Source organism: Octopus sinensis, linkage group LG15 (genome assembly GCF_006345805.1).
Source record: "Octopus sinensis linkage group LG15, ASM634580v1, whole genome shotgun sequence".
Classification (NCBI taxonomy): domain Eukaryota; kingdom Metazoa; phylum Mollusca; class Cephalopoda; order Octopoda; family Octopodidae; genus Octopus; species Octopus sinensis.
This window is the reverse complement of record NC_043011.1, coordinates 54006101-54025120: the sequence shown is the minus strand read 5'-3', so window position 1 is coordinate 54025120 and position 19020 is coordinate 54006101. Positions and strand designations below refer to the sequence as shown.

The 19020-nt window shown below is 39.8% G+C and overlaps 1 protein-coding gene and 1 non-coding gene across 2 annotated transcripts in view; both read right to left on the bottom strand.

Moving 5' to 3' along the window:
• Positions 1 to 2461: 2461 nt before the first annotated feature.
• LOC115219820 (cilia- and flagella-associated protein 298) overlaps positions 2462 to 19020 on the bottom strand; it is a 26478-nt gene continuing 9919 nt past the window's right edge. Inside the window, exons 2-8 of the mRNA XM_029790101.2 lie at positions 16718 to 16862; positions 13379 to 13546; positions 11131 to 11198; positions 9537 to 9695; positions 8597 to 8728; positions 7796 to 7891; positions 2462 to 2628 (exon numbers count right to left, since the gene is read on the bottom strand). Of these exons, the coding sequence (XP_029645961.1) occupies positions 2527 to 2628; positions 7796 to 7891; positions 8597 to 8728; positions 9537 to 9695; positions 11131 to 11198; positions 13379 to 13546; positions 16718 to 16856 (864 nt within the window). The 5' untranslated portion in view covers positions 16857 to 16862 and the 3' untranslated portion in view covers positions 2462 to 2526. The remainder of the gene's footprint in view (positions 2629 to 7795; positions 7892 to 8596; positions 8729 to 9536; positions 9696 to 11130; positions 11199 to 13378; positions 13547 to 16717; positions 16863 to 19020) is intronic.
• Trnak-uuu lies at positions 12521 to 12615 on the bottom strand. The gene is made up of 2 exons: positions 12579 to 12615; positions 12521 to 12557 (listed from the first exon to the last, which is right to left on the bottom strand). It is a non-coding gene; the product is annotated as a tRNA-Lys (tRNA).

Genomic DNA, 19020 nt, shown 5'->3' with positions numbered 1-19020 from the left:
CTGGCATGGGTTGGATGGTTTGACAGGAGCTGGCAAGCCAGAGAGCTGCACCAGGTCCATTGTCTGCTTTAGCATGGTTCCTATGGCTAGATGGCTTCCTAATGCCAACCACTTTAGAGACTATACTGCCTGCTTTTTATGTGGCACCAACATTGGTGCTTTTTACATGGCACCAACAAGGGAGGTCACCATGTAACTTACAAGACAAAGACCTCTTGGCTATATAAGAAAGAGTGGCACTGAGGGAGGTGGCTTGGTGCCAGCCGCGAGTTTATTTTTGACATGTTTCTACATAGTTTCAGTTTACCAAATTCACTAACACAGCATTGAACGACCCAGAGGCTATTGTAGAAAACACTTGCCAAGGTGCCATATAGTGGCACTGAACCTGAAAATATATGGTTGCAAAGTGAGTCTCTTAATTACATGGCCATGCCTATTTATGAAAATTAGCAAAAAAAAAGAAAAGAAATTGAAATGAAAGATATTTAAAAATATATGAAAATCCAATTTACCTGGTTTAATTAATCACTACTGTAGGCTCACGAGGTTATATAGTCTTATACAACAGACCCAAAAGTGTCAGTCCCATAAAAGTGTTGCATGGTGTAAACTGCCCCTCAGTCCTACAGTTATTTTTATTAATACTAACAGTATCTCCCGGCGTTGCTCGGGTTTGTTTCGACCCTTTAGTATTGGAATTTTTGAAAAGTAAAAATTTTGCATTATGTAGCTTGTTATTCTCTTTAAGTAAACATTTTCCTGGTTGAAATACACCGAAAAATGGTGACACAGTAGTCAAAAAATTGTAAAAAATAGGGATTTTCATAGAAAAAAAGCACGTTTTTGATGTAAATGATTTTTGGTGTTAACATGGTCCGATTTGAATTATTTCTTCTACGGAAGGAAGAGCAAGCCTTCTTCTATCATACTCTCAATTTTGGTCAACTTGGGTCGCAGGGTCTCAGAGGAGATAGTGTTAGTTGAAGGCTACCAAACCTGCTACACACACACAGACAACTTCAGTTTTATATATAGAGAGATTTAACAGAACAGACTCAAGGGCCAACACATGAAACCTTGAGTCACTCTGTTGCTTCTGCTAAATATTAATAAAAATATGCCTGTACTCATATTTTGAGTTCTACTTCTCCTGTTTGCATCACCATACTTAATCCTAGAGATGACAACAACTAGAGTACCTACTGTTATTTCCTATTTGCTAATCCCTAGAAAGTACGGAAAATGGCTAATATTTCCTTCAAACTTAGCTTTTGTTATATTTATTCAAACCCCCAAAGAATCCCTCACAACATGTGGATATGATGCCCCCCGCCCCACTACTCCTGCTTATGATCAGAGATGCACATATTGTCAGTCACTAAGGGACATGCTCAAGTGGTTACGGTCAAACAACTGACAAGCAAATCTGCAATATTGAGCAAAATATTTACTATAACAGTATTTCTGCTTCACCAATTCAACGCTGAATCTCTCTGAGATGTAATGGAAAATGGATCAGTTTCAAAAGCAAAGTTTGAAGGGAATAGTAGTCATTTCCTTTGATTTCTAGAAAGAAGCAAATAGGAAATAACACTTACTGACCAGAAACAAAAATAAAAATAAAAATTTTGTTACACATGTTATCTAAATACACACAGTTGACACTCTTCACTTAATTTAAATAACTTCTCTTAAATACTTTTAGTTACACAAATTACATTCAACCAAAAACATACCTAACTCTCTTTTGAGATGCAATGCTGATGAGAGGATGAAAGGTAAAGTTGACCTTGGTGGAATTTAAAGTCAGAACTGAAAGACAGGCAAAATACCTTATTTACATTATGTACAATTGACGGATATTTGTCATCTTGTTTGTTGTTAACACAACATTTCGGCTGATATACCCTCCAACCTTCATCAGGTGTCTTGGGGAAATTTCAAACCTGGGTTCTTATTCCTAAGGTATTTTTCGATGTTGTTGTTATTATTATTATTATTATTATTATTATTATTATTATTCAGGTCACTGCCTGGAATCGAACTTGGAATCTTGGGGTTAAGAGCACGGGCTACTAACCCCAAGATTCCAAGTTCAATTCCAGGCAGTGACCTTAATAATAATAACAACAACAACATCGAAAAATACCTTAGGAATAAGAACCCAGGTTCGAAATTTCCCCAAGACACCTGATGAAGGCTGGAGAGTATATCAGCCGAAACGTTGTGTTAACAACAAACAAGATGAGGACAAATATCCATCGAATGTAAATAATGTAAATAATGTACATAATTCCTCATCTCTTAAATATAGAAGTGTAAGGCGAAATACCACTAAGCATTTTGCCCGGCATGCTAACGATTCTGCCAGTACCCTGCCTTAAACAACAACAATAATAATGAAACAGAATATAACATTAAAAACATATGATTTCAGTTAATTAACACAAAGATTTAATACAAATGAAAATATAAAGTTTATTCAGTGATATAATTTACAACTTTACAACTTCTTCCCACAGCCTAATACCTGATGTTGGTCAGGCCCTGAAATTTCTTCTTCAGCATTTGATTGTCAGCCCATTCAGAATTTAAAAAAGAATCTTCATCATCTGCTGCTAATTTCTGTTGAATGAGAAACAAAGAATGGTCAGTATAAAAAGAAATAGTTACATCAGAATAGCTTCTTGTACAGACATAACAGTGTATATCTATAATATAAATCGGACATGGGCGATCGTTGTATTCTTTCTTGTCTTGAGGTTCACAGCCAAACGGCTGGGTGGATTCATGTGAAAAATGGCACACATGTGGAGACGGGTGCATAGATTAGAATGCGGTTTGTATTTTTTTTCCTAGCACCCATAATTACCGAGAAAATCGATTAAAACTTTTTCTAATGGAATTCCCATTTGTTCCGCCATTAAAACAACCAGTTGCTCACACAGTTGGCATGTACCAGTTCACTAGCAAAGGAAGTACAGGATGACAGTCAGCCAAAACTTTCGCTCTCTTCTTTCACCTCTTTGTGGGCTTAATAATCTTAATCTTTAGTTACAGTTTCTCAATCAAACTACATAATAGGCAGAATTGTCGGATTAAGACAGTAGGGTGTTTTGAGGGAGATTTGCCTGCTATTTCTACCAGGTCTAGCTACCATGTACAGGTCTGAACTTAATTTTCATTCACATATGCCTAACCAAAGACGATCACAGCCACATCATCCAAACAGGTCGGGTGAAACCGGGATTAGCTGCTAGTATATATATATATATATATATATATATATATATATAGATGTTTACTGGATAGGATAGACAGATGGTATGCAGTTGTCGATTGAATAGACAGATTGTGTAGATCAGTGGTTATCAACTGGGGTCCACATGACCCTTAGGGCTCCGTATACTATTTTGCTATTAAAATTTATGAGCAATAAGCTGGGTTATACTTCTACAATACATAGGTGCAGGCAGGCTGTGTAGCAAGAAGCTTGCTTCCCAACCACATGGTTCCAGGTTCAGTCCCACTATGTGGCACCTTGGGCAAATGTCTTCTAATATAGCTTCGGACTGACCAAAGCCTTGTGTTGGTGGATTTGGTAAATGGAAACGGAAAGAAGCCCGTCATATATAAATATATGCATATATTTATGTGCGTGTATCCTTGTGTCTCTGTCCCCCATCACCACTTGACAGCCAGAATTGGTATGTTTACATCCCTGGATGCCCTTCCAAATGCCAACCACTTCACAGTGTGGACTGGGTGCTTTGTACATGCTTTTTTCCTGACTGTATATAAAACAATCAATAGGTGCCATCACTCTCTTGCATACTCAGAGACACAAGTACCGTATCCAACTTCATTGCCACTTATCCAATAATATCTGCAGCAAGGTTTCAAACAAGAATCTCTGACTCATCATCATCATTTCACATCCCTGTTCCATGCTGGCAGGCACTGGATGGTTTGATAGGGTCTGGTGAATCCAAGGACTGCATTGTACTCCAGGGTTTACTTGGCATGGTTCCTATGGTTGGATGCCCAACCACTTAACAGAATGCACTGGGTGCTTCTATTTCATGCTCCCAACACTAGTGAGACCACCATGTAGCTCGCAAGACTACGAAGGCCAAAGGGGTGGAGCAGCTTTATGCAAAAGAATGAGGGTTAAGGTATGAGAGGAGGGGGTTGTGGCAGAAGAGGGAGTTAGGGAACAGGAGGGGGTTTGGGGCAGAGCAGGTTCTTGTAGTAGAGGAAGCACATGGCTACTCATTTGGAGGGAAAAGTGAGAACGAATCAGTAATAACAGCAAAGGGATTTAATAAAGCATTGCATAGGTTTTCATGAAATATATAAATGCTGCAAGGTAATGAAAGAAAGACGGGTATTGAGGGGGTGGAGGAAGTGCAAAGACAGGAAAAAGAAAAAACAAATTGAGGAAAGCACGCTCCATTCTCTCTTTTTACTCTTTTACTCGTTTCAGTCATTTGACTGCGGCCATGCTGGAGCACCGCCTTTAGTCGAGCAAATCGACCCCGGGACTTATTCTTTGTAAGCCCAGTACTTATTCTATTGGTCTCTTTTGCCAAACCGCTTAGTGAGGGAGACGTAAACACACCAGCATCAGTTGTCAAGCAATGCTAGGGGGGACAAACACAGACACACAAACATATACACACACACTTATATATATATATACATATATACGACAGGCTTCTTTCAGTTTCCGTCTACCGAATCCACTCACAAGGCATTGGTCGGCCCGGGGCTATAGCAGAAGACACTTGCCCAAGATGCCACGCAGTGGGACTGAACCCGGAACCGTGTGGTTGGTAAGCAAGCTACTTACCACACAGCTACTCCTGCACCATGTATGACATTAACCCTTTAGTGTCCAGATTACATTGTCAAATGTATTGCCTATTCACAAGGCTTTGGTCGGCCCGAGGCTATAGCAGAAGACACTTGCCCAAGATGCCACGCAGTGGGACTGAACCCGGAACCATGTGGTTGGTAAGCAAGCTACTTACCACACAGCTACTCCTGCACCATGTATGACATTAACCCTTTAGTGTCCAGATTACATTGTCAAATGTATTGCCTATTCACAAGGCTTTGGTCGGCCCGAGGCTATAGCAGAAGACACTTGCCCAAGATGCCACGCAGTGGGACTGAACCCGGAACCGTGTGGTTGGTAAGCAAGCTACTTACCACACAGCTACTCCTGCACCATGTATGACATTAACCCTTTAGTGTCCAGATTACATTGTCAAATGTATTGCCTATTCACAAGGCTTTGGTCGGCCCGAGGCTATAGCAGAAGACACTTGCCCAAGATGCCACGCAGTGGGACTGAACCCGGAACCATGTGGCTGGTTAGCAAGCTACTTACCACACAGCCACTCCTGCGCCTGTACATGTAATGTTAGTATCTATGAATGGAGAAATAGAAATGAGCTGAGAAAAGAACTGGGTGAAATAGCAATCGGTTGTAGTGTACAAGAGGAAAGACTGAGTTGGTATGAACACGTGATGTGTGGGCAGGATTACATGTTGGATAATGTAGCAGGAAAAGAAAATCTACATGGGAAGAACCCGTGGAAGGGAACGACTGTGTGTGCATGTGCATGGATGTGTACATTCGTTTTTTGTGTATGCATATATATAAGCGCATTTGTTTGTGTATGTGTGTGTATATATATGTGTGCATTAATGTCTGTGCGTATATGTTATATATATATATACGCATTTAATGTGTGTGTGTATGCGTGTGTGTGTGTGTGTTTTCAAGAGGGAGATAACTTATAAATTGTTATGTCAAAAAAGGAACACGAATTATGTCCCTTGATGCTAAGATTGTTTCTTTGGTGAAGATGCCTTCATTAATAAGAAACAAGATTATAAAGTTTCATGTGATTATACTTTTACTAGCTCCAGCCAAAGGGCCATGGATAGGTTGCTTGTTTGCCAACCATGTGATCTCAGGTTCAATCCCACTGTGTGGCATGTTAAGCAAATATTTTCTACTACAGCCTTCTTAGTGGATTTGGTAGATGGAAACTAAAAGAAGCCTATTGCGTATACATACATATATGTGTGTGTGTGTGGTGTGTGTGTGTGGGTGCATGCCTGTATTTCTGTGTGCTCTTGTCTTAATGCCACATGATGGATGTAAACGAACATCCCTGTCATACGAGCGGTGCTGTTCATTTCCAGTCTTTTGACCATGGGAAATACTGTCTTGCTTGGAAACAGCTGAGTATGGGGATCAGGAAGTGTTTTGCAGGCATTGAAAACTTTTGTCACACAAATTCTATCTGAGCCATGCAAGCATTGAAGATTGAATGTTATATGACAATGACAACATCTAAGACCCTCTGTCTGGCAACAGGACTCTGTACCATGCCACACAAGCAGGAGAACCCAGTCATGGCTGTCAGATAATTTCTGCGACCACATCACCCCTAACATCTGACCACCTAACTCCCCAGATTGCAACCTCCTTGATTGTTATGTGTGGGGCACAGTTGAGTGAGAGACCAACAAAACTCCTTGAAACACCAAAGATGAACTGAAGGCAAAGATTATGGCAGCATTTACCACCATAAACAAGGAGAATGTCCAGAAGAGTCTGGAGGCCGTGGTTGAAGCCAAAGGTGATTTAATTGAATAAATTTACTCTTTAGTATTTCAAGGTATTTAAATTTAACTTTGGTAAATATATCTCTAAAAATAAGATGCCAGTGTTATTTTCATTTTTGTGTAATTTAGACAACAGTTTATTCACCACAGTACCCTTTATCTGCCTCTCTCTCTCTCTCCCTTTCTTTCTCTCTCTGATGTAGTGTAAAAGAGAGAAGTCTGTGCTGGTTGGTCATGGGATGTGTATGGATGTAGACAGATGCGCACAGAAGTGCTGGTCACTTAAAATGGATGGAACTGGTGGGAGAGGGAGACCCAGCAAGACATGGGATGAAGCATCTAAGGTTGATCTCAAGACACTGACCCTTATGAAGGAAATGTCTAAGAACTGAGATATTGGTGTCTTGCTGAACCCAAGAAAACCCGTCTGTCACAAGAGAATCGGTACCAGTGCTGGTGCCACATTAAAAGCACTGGTTGGCATTACAAAAGGTATCTAGTCATAGAAGGTATGCCCAGAACAGACAATGAATGGAACCTGGTGCAGCCCCTGGTCTTACCAGCTCTGGTCAAACCATCGAATGCCAGCATGGAAAATGGACATATGATGATGATGATGATGATATATGAAGCTTGTGTGGATTGGTGGATTTGAACATGGAACATAAAGAGGGACAAGATGCCATTAAGCACTTTGTCAATGTGTTAAAGATTCTGCCAGCTCACTAAAATAATAATAATCCTTTCTATAGAACTGGGGAACAAATTTTAATATTTTGTCTATTGAATAAGATTTCCCAGTTCTAGGTAACATGGGTGTGCTGAGCACGAATTTTTAAACAGTTTTGCTCTATTAGGTCCTGATTTTGGAGTTCCATTGGTAAGTTTATGATTATAATAAGCACAAAGCCCGACTTTGTGGGGTAGGAATAAGTTGATTACATTGACCCCAGTGCACAGCTGGTACTTATTTTATCAATCCCCACCTGGTCTTACCAGCTCTGGTCAAACCGTCCAATGCCAGCACGGAAAATAGACATATGATGATGATGATGATGGATGAAGCTTGTGTGGATTGACGGATTGGACACGAAAATGAAAAGAGCAAATAAAACAAAAAAAAAAAAGGGTTTCTGGTTCAATTTACCTTTGCTGCTTCTTGCTTTCTGTAATAATAGGCCATCATCTCCTTTTGTTCCTGCTCACTGACCACAGGTTCACGACCTGGGGCACCTTGTCCAAGCTAGTGGGTTACAAGACGAGAGAAAGAAACCAATTTACAAATATTTTAAAAAGGGGACCAGTCGATTTCATGGACCCTAGTGCTTAACTGATATTTAATTCATCAACTTTCAAAGGATGAAAGGCAAAACAGACCTCAGAAGAATTTGAACATGGACATAAAGAAGAACAAGATGCCATTGAGCACTTTGTCAATGTGTTAAAGATTCTGCCAACTTACTATAATAATAATAATCCGTTCTATAGAACTGGAGAACAAATTTCAATATTTTGTCTATTGAATAAGATTTCCCAGTTCTAGGTAACATGGGTGAACTGAGCACGAATTTTTATACTGTTTTGCTCTATTAGGTCCTGATTTTGGAGTTCCAATGGTAAGTTTATGATGATAATAAGCACAAGGCCCAATTTTGTAGGGAAGGAATAAGTTGATTACACTGACCCCAGTGCACAGCTGGTACTTATTTTATCAACCCCAAAAGGGATGAAAGGCAATGTCGCCCTCAGTAGAATATGAACTCAGCAATGAGCAAAATACAGTCTGAACAGATATTCCCTTTACAGGTGGCACGTAAAAAGCACCCACTACACTCACGGAGTGGTTGGCAAGTACCAACACACCACCACTACAAAACAACAACTGTCACCTCATCCTTTACAACTGCCAACAAACTACCAAAGTGATGCAAAAGAAAAAAACGTTTACCTTTTGTAATTTGGCAATAATTTTCGTCTTCTCGTTATTGCCGATATAATCCTTCAGCTTTTTACCACGTAGCAACTGCTTACCTGCCCACCAGAGGTCAGCATTTTCAACTGGAATGACTTCCAGAGAAGCCTGAAACAGACAGAGGGAACGATACAGTAGACTATGGTGAATAGAAACAAAACTTGTGGAAGTCTGTGACAGCAAAAGTCTTTACTAATGTTCACAATTACACTAAGGGAATACTAGGTACCACAATTACACTTGATACCATAATCAGGATAATGCCCTGCATTATTAGACACATTAACCCTTTCGGTAACAACCCGGCCAAAACCGGCCTTGGCTATGTAGTACAAATGTCTTGTTTTCATAAGTTTTGAATTAATGTTCCTAACACTAGCTTAATGATAGTAACTAAGTTATTTTACTAAATTCTTTGTTATATTTAAAATTAATTGACAGAAACACAGAACATCTCAACAGAAATATGGTAAAAGGGTTAAAATATATAACAGAGAGACAATTCTTAAACCTTTAGATAACAACCCGGCTGAAACTGCCTCAGGCTCTGAGTACAAATGTCTTGTTTTCATAAGTTTTGAATTAAAATCTTCCACCAAACTTTAGTCACAATTTATGTTCCTAACACTAGCTTAATGGTAGTAACTAAGTTATTTTACTAAATTCTTTGTTATATTTAAAATTAATTGAAAGAAACACAGAGCATCTCAAAATAAATATGGTAACGAAAGGGTTAACAAAATTAATTAAATTTAACAGACTGAAGAATATGATCAGAAAATCTAACAAACAAAACATGTAGGCATAAACAAAAAGAAGGGGATGGAGGAGGAGGACACCAACGCCGATGACGAGGTAGCAAAGTTGACAAATGTATAAATTACACAAATATACAGGTGAACCTGTGTGATCCTACCTGGGTGCCATCAAGTTGCTCTTTATTTTCCAGTTCCATTCTGATAGGGTCATGCGGAGGTAACCCCATAGGGTAGACAATCATAACAGCCCCACGGAGGATGTCCAGGGCATCTTTCACTGTTTTCTGATCAACGCAAATGTCAGCCTGTATCTTTTTCTGTTCGAAGCCAAAAGAAGAGAAATTAATTGAAACTTTGAAATGTCATGTCCATCAAGAATGAATATTCATACATATATATATATAGGAGTGGCTGTGTGGTAACTAGCTTGCTTACCAACCACATGGTTCTGGGTTCAGTCCCACTGCATGGCACCTTGGGCAAGTGTCTTCTACTATAGCCTCGGGCCGACCAAAGCCTTGTGAATGGATTTGGTAGACAGAAACTGAAAGAAGCCTGTCGTATATATGTATATATGCGTGTGTGTGTTCGTGTGTCTGTGTTTGTCCCCTCTAATATCACTTGACAACTGATCCCCCATAGATGATGTGTGGGTGTATGTGTGTATACACACACACACACACAATGGGCTTCTTATATTCTCCATCTACCAAATCCCCAAATCCAGTCATAGGGTTTTTGACACCCTTCAATCAGCTGTTGAATGTGTCATGCAGTGGGACTGAACCAAAAGCCAAGAAGTTGGGAGCAAACTCCTTAACTACACAGCTATGCCTAATCACAAATGAAAATAAAAAGTTATCCACCTTTAGTTTATGAGATTCCAGGGTGGATGCTCAAGTAAATAAAATCCAAACATGACAATACGTGGAGGTGTGTGGCTTAGAGGTTGGGGTGTTGAACCCATGATCATAAGATTGTAGTTTCGATTCCTGGACAAAACACTTCATTTTACATTGCCCCATTCCTCTAATCTGTCAGAAGTGAGTAACCCTGTGGCAGGCCAGCATCCCATGAAGGTTGGGAATATATATGCCATGGAAACTGGCCCTATGAGTCTATATGACTTGGAAAGGGCTCTTTATCCTTTATAAACAGTGGTGCCCCAGTATGGCCACAGCTTTTGAGCTAAAACTAAAAAAGAAAAAAAATAACTGTGGCACCTAAAATACCAGAGAGCCAGCAATGGCAGTATCATTATCAACATTATCATATTTACATCTGCTTTTTCCAGGTCGGCATGAGTTAGAAGAATCCTGGGGCAATACTCTATGGCAGAATGCTCTTCTTGTTGCCAGCCTTTATATGTTTTCAATTAAGGTACTTTATTCCACAATTTCATTCACGCCAACTGCCAAGCTGTTAGATATTTTGTTTATGAGGGACATAAGTAGAATGAGGTCAATGTGAAAACAATCAGAGATTTTCACACTCATACACTCGCACACACATGCTCATGACAGGCTTCCATACAGTTTCCTTCTACCAGCTATCACTTACAATGGTCAGCTTGAAGTTACAGTAGCAAAACACTTGCCCAAGGTGCTACATACTGTATTGGAATTTGAAACTATGGTGTTTCAAAGTGAACCACCTCTTAACCGTACAGCCGTGTTTGCATCTATACGTATATTGGATGCGGAAACAAGAAAAATAGTAGAGGCAGACAGTAATATACAAAATGTAACTCACTTTGGAAATCATATCTTTTGCTTCTTTTGAACTTTTATTTAAAACTCCAGCCATATGTTCATTGGGTGCTGGAATAGAAAGTGAAAATACAACAACTATTAGCAACAGACAGATGTGTGGCAAGTGGAAAAAAGTTATAATCTGTAATGCTATGACTGAGATGAAGAGACAGAGTTGAATGATGATGGTTATTGTAACAGCATTTGAGCAATGATGTAGAGGTGGAAGCGAACACTGTAGCAATAGAGAGGTAATATTTATCACCACTTAAACGTGAATGTTCTGTTGGAACAAACTATACTGCACTAGTTAACAAGAGAGAATCTCTCATATTGGCTTTTAGTACAAAATTGTTCTTTTTCTTTTTCTTTTTTTTTTTTCTGCTTTGGCTGTTTTGCATTTTGCACCAAAAACCAAAATGAGAGTTTCTCTCATGGTATCAACTAAAGTATAATTTGTTCTAACAGAACATCTGTATTTAAGTGGGCATAAATATTACCCCTTGTTATTAATACTGCTCAGTTACGTGAGTTTTTGTATTTGTTTCAAACTTAACTATCTTTTTCATTTCTATTACGAACACACCCTTCTCTGCTTTAATTTTTATTTCTTCTAAAGTGACAGCTAATTCGCATACTACATTGCAGAGTGTATTTTTTATTTCAGTTTTGCCTTTTAATGCTGCTATTACTGTATCTTCTAACAGTTCTTTGTATTTAGGGATCAATCTTGACAGCCCATCCGCATGCCCTAATTTTTTCGATGGTAGAAATTCCATCTTAAAATCATAATTTAGCAGGATCGTCCCACAGCACTGCAATCGGTTGAGTATGTGTGTGGGGAGACCCTTTTCCGATCCATAAATTGATAACAATGGGCGGTGATCTGTTTGCAGACTGAATTTCCTTCCACGTATGAATTTGTGTAATTTTTTCACCACAAAAATAATGGCTAGTGCCTCCTTCTCAATTTGGCTGTAGTTCTTTTCAGCAGCCAGCAATGAATGTAAAGCATGTGCAATGGGTTTTAGGCAACCATTTCCATACTTGGGTAAAATTACCGCTTCTGTACCACTTTTGCTAGCATCTGATGCTACTACTATTTTAAATTTGGATCAAAGTACAATTAATGACAGTCCCGATGTTAAAACTTTTTAAATTTCTTCAAAGGCTTTTTGACACCTGTCTGACCAATACCAATTTACACCTTTTTTCAATAGGTTGTTTAGGGGTGCTCTTAGCTCATGCATGTTTGGTACGTATACTCTTTTACTTGTTTCAGTCATTTGACTGCGGCCATGCTGGAGCACCGCCTTTAGTCAAGCAAATCGACCCCGGGACTTATTCTTTGTAAGCCCAGTACTTATTCTATCGGTCAAAAACAAATGCTTTGCCCGCAGGGGGACTTGAAACCCACGACCCTCAGATGACTCTGTGAAGATTCAGTCATAAAAGTCTGATGCTCTACCGACTGAGCTATGCGGGCTTACGCATAAAATAAAAACATGTATGTTTGGTAATAGTTCGCAAGCCCTAAAAATGTTTGTAATGTTGTAATATTTTTCTTGTTAGTGCTGCTGTAGTTGCCGTTGCAACTGAACCACGAAAGCTAAACAGGTCTTCCATGCTAAGACCGTCCACTGCAAACTTCGAATGTCTTGTCACCACTCTCGTGTCTTGTTAACACTGTTATGTCCTTCTTTGAACTCACCATATATGCCACTTTACAACGTGGACTTATAACAAGATTATAAAAATACAAATGGTTGTATACTGTCAATTTAACGTGACAGTAGGGGACTACACCACCGCTGTTTAGCCCTAGGAAGCATCAACGCTTCCTGATGGCTTTGACACATTTTTTCCATCAGGAAGCGTCGGTGCTTCCTAGGGCTAAACAGCAGTGGTGTAACCCCCTACTGTCACGTTAAATTGACAGTATACAACCATTCTATCGCCCCACCTCCGTACATATCTCTATGAGATATTTAGAAATTTAATATTTCCAAAAATACAAATATAAATCAGAAACAACATACAACAAACAATATCTCTTCTCAATGACTTCACAAAGCACCTGCACACACCACACTGTCCCTCATTGACAGTGCACATGCACCTATATACAGTTTAGGACAATTGACTTGCTATCCCACAGGAGTGTCAGGATTTTACCGCAACAGAACCCTAGGATTCTGGGGAACCCCAGTTGAGAAACGCTGGCCTAGAGTACGAGAGTTAAAACTTACCAATTCCATTGCGTCGTCCCATTGTGTCCTTGTTGAAGGCATCTCCACCACTGGGCCTGCACTTCTCAGCCCATTCATCTATCAGTTTTAATTCTGTAATTTGCTCATCTGTAAGGCCTTGCATGTTGATAGGCAGGGAGGTTCCATGCTTGGCCAGCTCTCCTAACTCTGCCAAATAATAATAATAATAATAATAATAATAATAAATGATGATGATGATGATGGTTTCAAATTTTGTCACAAGGGCAGCAATTTAGGGGGAGGGGTAAGTCAATTGCCAACCCACCACCTTTGATAATAGTAATAATAATAATCCCGAAATTTTGCAGGAGGGGACTAGTTGATTACATTGACTTCAGTGTTTCACTGGTACTTAATTTATCAACCCCAAAAAGGATGAGAGGCAAAGTCAACCTTGACAGAATTTCATCTCAGAACGTAAGGACAGACGAAAGGCCACTAAGCATTTTGCCTGGTTAATGATTCTGCCAGTTCATTGCCATAATAATAATAACAATAATAATAATAATAATAATAATTAAAAAGATAATAATCTCTCTATATATAAACGGCAAAATGTCTGTGTGTGTGTGTGTCCTTTATACAAATCCACAGTTTTTCAGTTAGAGGGCTCGCACTTTCTATGGTCATTCAAAACCATCCAAAGGTGGTCATGCACATCTTTACATTTCCCCAGTCACCCCGCAAAGCCACTAAAAAGTCAATAGAAGTGACTCTTTTGTGAATTTTCTATCCAAAACCCAATAAAATGCCTGAAATTTGATACGCCAATTGAATGCTAGCTAGCTGTATGTGATTGTTCAGAGATTTGGACAGTACTCGCGTGTATGTGCGCACGCACGCAGCTGTATATGCATGCACTAGCATTATAACCCGGCGTTGCCAGGTCATAGTGCTAGCAATAATAATAATCCTTTCAACTGAAGGCACAAGGCTTCAGATTTTCGGGAAGGGGACTAGTCGATTACATTGACCCCAATACTCAACTGGTGCTTAATTTATCGACCTTGAAAGGATGAAAGGCAAAGTCAACCCCCAGAATGTAGTGGCAGACGAAATACCGCTGAGCATTTCACTCAATGTGCTCTCCCTCCATATACCCAGATTCTCTCCAGTCACTGCATTTCCCCTTCCCAACAGGAGCAATTTCAGGGGAGGAGAAAGTCAATTACATCAACCCCAGGGATCAACTGATAATTGTTTTATCAACCCAGAAAGGATGAAAGGCAAAAGTCAACCATTGCAAAATTTAAAGGGCTGGCATGCTAACGATAATAATAATAATAATAATAATAATCCTTTCTACTAAAGGCAGAAGACTCTAAATTTGTTGGGAGGGGACTAGTTAATTACATCAACCCCAGTGTTTTACTGGTACTTAATTCATCAACCCCAAAAGGATGAAAGGCAAAGTCAACCTCGGCGAAATTTGAACTCAGAACGTAGCGACAGGCAAAATACTGCTAAGCATTTCTCCCAGTGTGCAAACGATTCTGCCAGCTCGCCGCCAATAATAATAATAATAATAATAATAATAATAATCATTTCTACTAAAGGCACAAAGCCTGAAATTTTTTGGAGAAGAGACAAGTCGATTTCATTGACTCCCAGTGCGTAACTTGTACTTATTTCACCGACCCCCAAAAAAAGTGAAAGGCAAAGTCGACCTTGGTGGAATTTGAACTGAGAACGTAAAAACGGACGAAATGTCGCTAAGGCATTTTGTCCGGCGTGCTAACGATTCCCTATCTTCGATAAATTAATGAGTAACATTTTGGCAAAACTAGAAACAAAAAGGAAACGGAAAACAACAACACACGAATATCATTTTTTTTTTTTTTTTGTGGTGTAATGATAAGAATCGTATAAAAGGCTTTCCTGAAGCCGTTATAATAATGACAAATATAAACATATAATCATTTCATAGATGAGAAAGGACCAGCTTAAATTGACGGTGGCTGTTGAAAGTAAATGAAATACAAAATAGTGTGTTCAGAGTTATTTCCCTTCCTTAAGAAGCACCAGAGAAATACTTTATTCACACACACACATATACACACACATACACACATGCATGTGTATGAATGTATGCGTGGTGTATGGTGTATGCTGTGTGTGTGTGTGTATGAGAGAGAGAGAGAGAGAGAGTGTGTTGGTGGACAACAATTTGGTCCAATGTCTGAGTTTAAGGATGGTTTCTATAATTGGACACTTTTCCTAACACCAATCACTTTCAAAGTGTAGTTGGTGCTTTTTTGACGGTAAGGGCATTACCTTACATCCTCCGGGTTCCTTCTGGCCAGAAGATCAAAACAGAGTACTTTGTGAAGGTTTTGAGAAAGCTATTTTTACAAAATTCTTCATTATTTCAAAAATTAATTGAAACAAACACAGCAGAAATATGGTAATACAAATTAAAACCTATCAAAATTTCGAGTTAATTGATGTTCCAGACACCAGCTTAATAACATCCAAATTAATCTTATGCTTGGCATAACATTGTAGTACCCATGCCGGTGCCGTGTAGAAGAACCCATGCTGGTGCCACATAAAAGCATCCAGCACCCTCTGTAAAGTGGTTGGCATTAGGAAAGGTATCCAGCCATAGAAGCCAGGCCAAATCAGACTGGAACTTGGTGTAGCTCTCTGGCTTGCCAATTGTGGTCAAACCGTCCAGGATGCAAAATATGTGGTTGATGCTTTTTAATCCTTTAGCATTTAAACAGGCCATATCCAGCCCAAATATTCTACTTGTTTTTATGTTCAAACTAGCTAGATCTGGCCTTTCACACCTAGCCTGCAATGCCATTCTAAAAACAATCACATCATCAAAATCTCAAAGCTACGAGATAATGCATGATTAATTCAAAATAATGTGAATAAATAAGCATTAAATTTGGTAGTAATCTGAATGCTTAAGGGTTAAAGACAGTAACGAAGTTGCTTGCTGTTGCCTCATGCTGTTGCTTGATGGTGTTAAGGGTCATCCCAGGCCAGGGGTCCCAGAGACGTCATCATGCCAACCAGGTAAACCAGTGCTCTCCATCATTGATGATCTCATGCCCCTCTCTATTCTCTGTCTCTTGCTGGATCAACCTACAAAGGTCTTACTCTCATTCAATGCAGCAGCTGTGGGCTTGAAGAGGTCTTGTGGCAGGCACTGTATCAGATGGCTGGACGTGATTGGGGAAATCCCCCAGAGGCTTGACATCACCTTGGCAAGGAAATTACTGAGGGAGATTTATTTGCTATTATTAATAAATGTAAAGAATACACAGCCGGACACTCAAATGTTTTGGATTATTTTGTAATACAAACCTAAACATATCCGCTCAATTTTCAACCTGCCATTATAGATAGTGGTTATATTCGTAATGAGGACATCAATTGAAGTGTCACCAGTGGTTTCATGCAGAAACTGCGGTTCGTCATTCCTTTTAACAGTAATTTTCACCATTTTCAGCTGCAAAAAATAATTTAAAAGATGTTCTTAAACAGAAGTTACCAGTAGTTTTCACATCATTCAATGCAACATACAAAACAGCCACAATGAATGTAACCATCACCATCGTTATCATTTAGCATTTGTTTTCCATGCTGGCATGGGTTGGACGGTTTGACCAGAGCTAGTAAGCCAGAGAGCTAAACCAAGTTCCAGTCTGATTTGGCTTGGCTTCTATGGCTGGATACCTTTCCTAATGCCAACCACTTTACAGAGGGTGCTGGGTGCTTTTATGTGGCACCAGCATGGGTTCTTCTACACGGCACCGGCATGGGTACCACAATGTGACGCCAGCATAAGAGCTTTTTAAGTAGAGTCAGCACAAGTACTTTTACATGGCACTGGTACAGGTATTGTTATATGGCGCCAGAATGAGAGCTTTATAAGTGCTGCCAGCACAGGTGCTATTACGTGGCACCAGCACAGGTGTTCTGTACATGATACCAGCACAGGTGTTCTGTACATGATACCAACACAGGTGTTCTGTACATGATACCAGCACAGGTGTTCTGTACACGATACCAGCACAGGTGTTCTGTACATGATACCAGCACAGGTGTTCTGTACATGATACCAGCACAGATGTTCTGTACATGATACCAGCACAGGTGTTCTGTACATGATACCAGCACAGGTGTTCTGTACATGATACCAGCACAGGTGTTCTGTACATGATACCAGCACAGGTGTTCTGTACATGATACCAGCACAGGTGTTCTGTACATGATACCAGCACAGGTGTTCTGTACATGATATCAGCACAGGTGGTCTGTACATGATACCAGCACAGGTGGTCTGTACATGATACCAGCACAGGTGTTCTGTACATGATACCAGCACAGGTGTTCTGTACATGATACCAGCACAGGTGTTTTGTACATGATACCAGCACAGGTGTTCTGTACATGATACCAGCACAGGTGTTCTGTACATGATACCAGCACAGGTGTTCTGTAAATGATACCAGCACAGGTGTTCTGTACATGATACCAGCACAGGTGTTCTGTACATGATACCAGCACAGGTGTTCTGTACATGATACCAGCACAGGTGTTCTGTACATAATACCAGCACAGGTGTTCTGTACATGATACCAGCACAGGTGTTCTGTATTTGATACCAGCACAGGTGTTCTGTACATGATACCAGCACAGGTGTTCTGTACATGGCACCAGTACAAGTGCCTTTTAACTGGTGCCAGCACAGGGCTCTGTAGACCAATCCTCTTCAGCAAGGGCAGTAGTATTTACAATTCTGCTGTGGTTAATGCCTCTCCCCCAGCTGAAGAGGCTTGGCCTGCAACCATAATGAATGTAATTAATACATTAATCACTGAACTTCAAGGAAATTATAATGGTGGTCAACATCAAGAGACGAATTGGTGAAAGCAAAAACCAGTGTATGTTAGAGTACCATGAGATCGTTTGCTTTGTAATTCACTAATAGACATCCAGACCAACAAAGATGTCTCTATCAAGTTACTGAACATGCTAGAAATGGCAGCCAAACCCTCATCAAATCTCATCCTGACCCTTTAGCATTTAAACCAGCCATATGCAGCCCAAATATTCTAGTTGTTTTATGTTCAAAATGACCAGATATGGCCTCTGACACCTATCATACAATGTCATTCTAAAAATAAACAATCACATCATTGAAATCTCAAAGCTACAAGAAAATGCATGATTAGTTCAAAACAATGTGAATGAATAGGCAATACATTTGACAATGTAATCTGAATTCTAAAGGGTTAATGTCATAAAAGGCGCAGGAGTGGCTGTGTGGTAAGTAGCTTGCTTACCAACCACATGGTACCGGGTTCAGTCCCACTGCGTGGCACCTTGGGCAAATATCTTTTACTATAGCCTCGGGCCGACCAAAGCCTTGTGAGTGGATTTGGTAGACGGAAACTGAAAGAAGTCCATCGTATATATGTATATACATAAATGTATGTGTGTGTGTGTGTATATGTTTGTGTGTCTGTCCCCACAACATTGCCTGACAACCGATGATGGTGTGTTTATGTCCCCGTAACTTAGCAGTTTGGCAAAAGAGACCGATAGAATAAGTACTAGGCTTACAAAGAATAAGTCCTGGGGTCGATTGGCTCGACTAAAGG